Source organism: Athene cunicularia (genome assembly GCF_003259725.1).
Source record: "Athene cunicularia isolate RWA chromosome 25 unlocalized genomic scaffold, athCun1 chr25_part1, whole genome shotgun sequence".
Classification (NCBI taxonomy): domain Eukaryota; kingdom Metazoa; phylum Chordata; class Aves; order Strigiformes; family Strigidae; genus Athene; species Athene cunicularia.
In genome coordinates this window covers 1,343,522-1,349,226 of record NW_020799134.1, presented here as the reverse complement: position 1 = coordinate 1,349,226, position 5,705 = coordinate 1,343,522, and the positions used below count along the sequence as shown (strand labels likewise).

The following is a 5,705-nucleotide window of genomic DNA, read 5'->3' as shown; positions in this document are numbered from 1 at the left end:
CCCAGCCACACTCAATGCAGCTGCCGTGGGGCTCTACCCCCGGGACAGCAAACGCCCCATCGCGGCTCCAAGCCACGAGACCGCTGCAGACACTGCCCAACCCCACTCCCACAGCTGCCGGGCACATCGTCCCCCCCACGAGCTCAGCTGCTTGGGGCAAGCAGGGGACAGACCCCAGGCAGCTCAGCCCAGCCACGGTATTTTCTGCGTATCAGCTAATTTCTTCACTTCGAAGCTCTAATGCACACACTTAACTAAACTTCCAGATCACGTATCACACTTTATGGCCAACAGGTTCCTCTTCTGCAGACACCAGATGCCTGAAAAGCATTCACACGCCACAGCTCCGAGCTCTCCCCTCCTTCCAGTGTCCAGCCAACAGCGAGCGACTCCGAGCACTTCCCTGCTTCTCCCGGGGCCGCTCGACTCTCCCAGCGAGGAGGCAGCGCTTCAGCCGCTCTGCAAGTGAGGATGGTTTCAAACAGCATGAAAATTAAGGCAGCAAACCGACTCGCTAAAAGGAACCACCCAAACAGATCTGCCTGTGTGTCCTGGGCTACCGACACCTCTCGCTCACCTTCTCAGTTTTGGTGTGTGTTTGCTGTAAATACTCAAATAACTATGTGGATTCTGGTGCTCCCGTCCCTATGGTACAGTGAAGTTCAATCCATTTAGCCAAAAGAAAAAAATAGGAAAAAACCCAGCCTGTGAGTGCAGGCTACCCTGCCAGCTTGCTGGTTACAAGCGAGGATTTTCTCTGCGGGAGGTCCTGCGGCGTGGGGATGTGGTCTCCTGTCACCAGGTTCTTGTCTGGCCCGGCACTTGGCAACTGCTTGTTCTTCATCTTTGCCTTGGCCATGTTGTAGTCACCAGAATCAAAGTATTTTTGCTGGAAGAGGGAGAGGAGTTTGGGTTACTTTGATTTGCAGGAGCATGGGGACATAGCAGATAAAGACACCTGCCCACAGATACAGAATCCCAGAATCATCCTGGTTGGAAAAGCCCTTGAAGTTCCTCCAGCCCAACCATGAACCTGACCGTTCCCAACTCCCCCAAATCCCTCAGCGCTGGCTCAGCCCGACTCTTCAACCGCTCCAGGGATCCCGGGGACTCCCCCCTGCCCTGGGCAGCCCATTCCAACGCCCAACAGCCCCTTCTGCACAGAAATCCTTCCTCAGAGCCAGCCTGACCCTGCCCTGGGCAGCTTGAGGCCATTCCCTCGGGGCCTGGCGCTGGGGCCTTGGCTCCTGAGACTCATCCCCCCTCTCTGCCCCCTCCTGGCAGGGAGTTGCCGAGGGCCAGGAGGTCTCCCCTCAGCCTCCTCTTCTCCAGACTGAACCCCCCAGTTCCCCCAGCCGCTCCCCAGCAGACCTGTGCTCCAGACCCTGCCCCAGCTCCGTTGCCCTTCTCTGGCCACGCTCGAGTCATTCAATGGCCTCTTTGGGGTGAGGGGCCCAAAACTAAAGCCAGGAATCGAGGGGCGGCCTCCCCAGTGCCGAGCCCAGGGCTCAGATCCCTTTCCTGTCCCTGCTGGCCACGCTAGGGCTGGTACAAGCCAGGATGCCGTTGGCCTTCTTGGCCCCCTGGGCACACTCTGGCTCATGTTCAGCCAGCTGGCAATACGATCCTTCGAGGTGCTGGGGTTGCTCAAAATCAGGTCACAAACACCACACCAGAGGAAAATCCAAGCAAGGGAGCCTGGCCTGATTGAAAAGGCCGTTAGCACCCACTCACAAACCCCAGAGTGACTCAGACCTGCCCCAGCTGGAAGCAGCTTTACCCTACGGCAGCTGCCTGTCTGACTCAGACACCAGGGTGCATTTTCTCCCTCTGAGTGTTCGTAGCCTCTGAACTTTTGCTGCCTGGCGGGGCACTGGCTGGGGAAAGATCAGGTTTGTCATGCCCTGCCTCTGCCCCACACTCAGCATGACAGGGATTCAATCCCAGCCCAGAGACCCCGGACAGCCAAATGCAGGCACAGCCGTCGGCAGATGCCTCCAGGCAGAGGTAAAACCAGGGGACGTTTGCTGATAGTTTATTCTGGTTTGGTGAACAGATGAGGTGGTGTGACAAAGGCAGGGTTTTCTCCCCACAGAGCACAGCCCAGCCAGTGCTGAGGCCTTTGCCAGACCGTTCAGGCTCCCAACAGCCAAACTGACACAGGGAAACGGCTGAGAAGATGTGGCCGGAGGAACCTCCCGGCTGCCCCGCACCACCCGCCCAGGGTGTAAAGGGCACGTCACTCCCCTGTCACACACATCACCACGGGACTCTGCACGCCCTGCAGCGGCATGGGAGGGGCTGCACACCAAAGAACAGCTTGTGCTGGTGCTACAGACAGGGCTTTGCTGGGCACAGGGAGCTCTGAAGAGCCCAGTTCTGCTCCATCGTGCTGTCAGGCCCCAGTGAGCCCAGACAAAAAAGCTCTTCCCCGCTCCAGCGCCAAGCTGTTAAACAACCCCCCTCCCTGTGGCTGCTTTAGGAGCTCAGACCTAAACCAAGAGTCCCAGTGATCAGGTCAACAGCAGGAGCGAGCGCACAGGCGCTGCTGAGGCAGAGGGGACAGCTCTCGATACAGGCTGAAAGGGAAGTGGCAGAACAGAGCCGGCCTGCGCAGCGTGACACGGAGACACCGTGTGTCAGAGCCGGGGAAGGCACCGGCTGCCAGCAGCTCAGCAGAGATTTGCGTTTTCTGCAGCAGCCTCCGCAAGGAGCAAAGCCAGCAGGGACAACCCAGGCGGGCTACAGATGGCTCTGGGAGAGGGATTAAACTACATTTCCAGGGAGCACACTCAGAAAGTTGGCTCTTCACACTGATGCCGGCCATGGGGATGCGGGCAGCTGACTCACTGGTGTTCTCAGTGCCCTTTGCACCAGCCCAGAAACCAGGCAAAGTACAGACCAGAGAGGAGAACCCAGGCCCACAGCACCTCGATGGCCTGGTGAACACAGGGAGCACAGCAGCAGGCAGGACAGGGATTTATACACTTGCTTTGCTTCTAGATGCCAGGTGTCAGGCCAGGGTGGGATCCACCTCAGAGCAAAACTACCCAAGAAGCAGCAGCTTTTGGGTTCTGAGCAGGCACAAGCCCTTCTTGCTTGGCCACAGCAGCCCTCACTGCTTTGGGCCCATGTCCAGTGCAGGCACTGGAAGGAGCCTGGCCCATTGGTTCAACAGACTTTTTGGCCTGGGGGATGTTGATGTGATTCATCTGGGCTGGTTGGAGCTTGGCTGCCTGTGCCGTTGAGGGAGGAGAGGACATCGATCAGCCATGGCTGAAAGATAAATACCCCTTTCTGCAGTCTCTTCATGAGGAAGTCAGAACCTCCAGGCTTCTGGCCTAGGTTGGGATATTTGGCCTTCAGTTTTGCCTCTTCTGCTCTCTCAGGGGTGATGGTTTCCTTCTCCTGCGTGTCCTGAAAAACAAAGAGGGGAGTGGAAAGCTCTTCAGCCCCACAGAATGCACACCTGATGCCATAACACAATATTCAGCAGTGTGTCCAAACCCTGGTGCCTGGCTTGCTGAGCCCCTGGAAAATCCAGACGTGCTTGGAGAATATTATAAACACTTCCCCAGACAGAAATAGCTTTTACCTCCAGTACTTGTGGAAATAGGCAGAGACCTTCTACCTGCCTCTCCCAGACAGCAGCCCCTGCAGCGGGGCTCGCACTGATGTTTGGCTTTGCATACTGGGCTTAAAATGTCACTGCAGATGTCTGCTGGACCAGCACTTCCCCTGAGCAGTGACGGGTCAGAGCAGCATCGACACACATAGCCCAGAGCACAAGGGGCTGCAGCAGCAGCATGCTGCGGTGCTGGAGGGGTTGGCCTTGCTGCACCCCATTGCAGGACAGCTGAGATGGAAGAAACCCTCTGCTTCCAAACCAACTTATCAGGAATGACAACTGGCACAGGCAGCAAAGCAGCATTTTAGCACCTGTTTCACAGCAACAGGAGTTTTGGGGCGTTCTGGGAAGCCACCCAGCCCCCTCAAAGCCTGGGACCTTAGGGCTGACTGTGGCAGGAGGTGCCAGGCCCTGGCTGCTCTGCAGGAGCTCTGAGGCAGCTCCCAACCTAGCTACTGAAGCAGCATCAGCTGAGCAACACCTGAAGGGACCTGCTTGGGATGGGGTCCCCAGCCACCAGCCCCTCTCCTCAGGGAGCGCTGCAGGCCTGGGCCAGGAGCTTCCATCGGGGGTGGGAAGGTGCCAGGGTCCCAGCAGGGCCTGGAGAGCCTCAGCAGGGCCGAGTTCTGGCCAGGCACCAGCCCAGCCCCAACAGGAACACGTCACCACCAGCCACCTCTGCCAGCAGCCACCTGGGGCCAAGCCACCGCACGAGTCGCTGTCTCACAGGATGTTGGCAAGGGATGTTTTCCATCGCTGTTCTCTTTCCAGCAGGGATGATGCTGGCAGACTTAGCAGCAGCAGCTCTGCTCCTGCCAGCCCAGCTGCCCCGATGGATGCCAGGTACGTGCTCCCCAGTGCACGCCCTGACCTGCTCCCAGCCCACCAGAGACGTCACGCTCCATGCAATAAACGTGGCAGAACACTGCCACCACCAGCCTCCACCCCATCTGTGAAGAAGGAAAGCCCTCGGCGTTTGGACGGGACCAGCAAGCTGGCAGGATGCAGCTGGCAATCACGCGGGGTGAGGCGGGTAGGATGGGAGTCCCAGGCTCCCCAAGGACGAGGCACTGCAGCTTGGCCCGTGCTCTGGTGCGTTCAGCTACTGCGACTTCCCCTCCCGGGTGGCCAAGAGCGGAGCTTGAGCCCACGAGCCCCCAGGTTGGAAGGCACTGCCACCACCCCAGGAGGTTTCCAACATGATCTTCCACTGGCGTGAAGCTGGGGGAGCAGCAATTCACAGCATGGCTGCGGCCGTGGGGGCCAGCTCCCTGCAGAGAGCACGTGCAAAAGCTGCCACGAAACGGCTCCTTAGCTGTGTCTTGAAAAGACAAAGCAAACCTGAGTTAACAGCAGCTCCCAACAGCTAAAACTGGGACAAGCAGAGCTGGGAGCAGCAATGTGACGTGCAGGCTCGGTGCATCCCACTCGGAGCCTCAACTGCGCAGGCTCCTCCTCACGCCTCCGTCCGCGGGGGTCCCCGGGGGACTGAAGCGGGGAGGGAAGGCGGGGGAAGGTGTGAGAGTCTCATCACGATCTTCAGCTTCAGCTTCTGCAGGGCTTCACCCACACACGGCCTGAAGCAGCCCGGCTCTTCTTACCCACCTCCATGACAGCTCCAGGAATAAGAGCCACGGCCAGCGCCAGGCACCCCAAGCCCCCACGTCAGATGGGCTTGGGGGGGTGTTGGGAGCAGGAACCAAACCTTTGCCTCCCACAGCCCTTCCATCACCTCAGCCTGCTCCCCTCAGCTCTTCATCTCCGAAACTCTTTCCTCCCTGTCCGGCTGCAGACAGGACTGTTTCCCATCACCCCGCCTCTCCGGGTGCGCTGCTGCACCCCACTGCTCACCCACCTCCTGGGCAGCACCCAAACCCGGTGTCCTCAACACCTGCCAGCGGATCCTGGAGCTGCCCACGGCGGAGCCGCCCATCACGTCCCTCCGCCGTGGCAGAGCGCCCACCACCTGCTCTCGGTGCCCGCAAGGCAGCACATCTGCCTCCTTCCTACGCCCACCCCCTGCGCTGAACTGACACCAGGGAAGTGGGAAAAGCTTCTCCCGCTGCGATGCTGAGCG

The 5,705-nt window shown here is 59.2% G+C and overlaps 1 protein-coding gene across 2 annotated transcripts; it reads right to left on the bottom strand.

The window, feature by feature from the left end:
* Nucleotides 1-205: 205 nt before the first annotated feature.
* On the bottom strand, nucleotides 206-5,697 carry ENSA (endosulfine alpha). 2 transcript variants are annotated; one of them, XM_026863976.1, is made up of 4 exons: nucleotides 5,484-5,697; nucleotides 3,292-3,417; nucleotides 578-889; nucleotides 206-459 (listed from the first exon to the last, which is right to left on the bottom strand). In XM_026863976.1, exons 1-3 carry the CDS (start codon nucleotides 5,559-5,561, stop codon nucleotides 719-721), a joined length of 375 nt encoding a protein of 124 aa, XP_026719777.1. In that variant the 5' UTR covers nucleotides 5,562-5,697; the 3' UTR covers nucleotides 206-459; nucleotides 578-718. The 2 variants fall into 2 exon arrangements, with proteins under 2 accessions (XP_026719777.1, XP_026719778.1); XM_026863977.1 differs by lacking the exon at nucleotides 5,484-5,697 and adding an exon at nucleotides 5,234-5,471 and having other exon boundaries at nucleotides 206-889.
* Between the last annotated feature and the right edge of the window lie 8 nt (nucleotides 5,698-5,705).

What these genes read in the sequence shown, in the direction of transcription:
- ENSA (XM_026863976.1), bottom strand. Translation starts at nt 5,561, where the DNA reads ATGGGCGGCTCCGCCGTGGGCAGCTCCAGGATCCGCTGGCAGGTGTTG. An exon ending in GTTTGGGTGCTGCCCAGGAG is followed by an intron (nt 3,418 to 5,483) that starts GTGGGTGAGCAG and finishes TTTGTTTTTCAG; the next exon opens with GACACGCAGGAGAAGGAAAC. An exon ending in TGAAGAGACTGCAGAAAGGG is followed by an intron (nt 890 to 3,291) that starts GTATTTATCTTT and finishes TCCCTCTTCCAG; the next exon opens with CAAAAATACTTTGATTCTGG.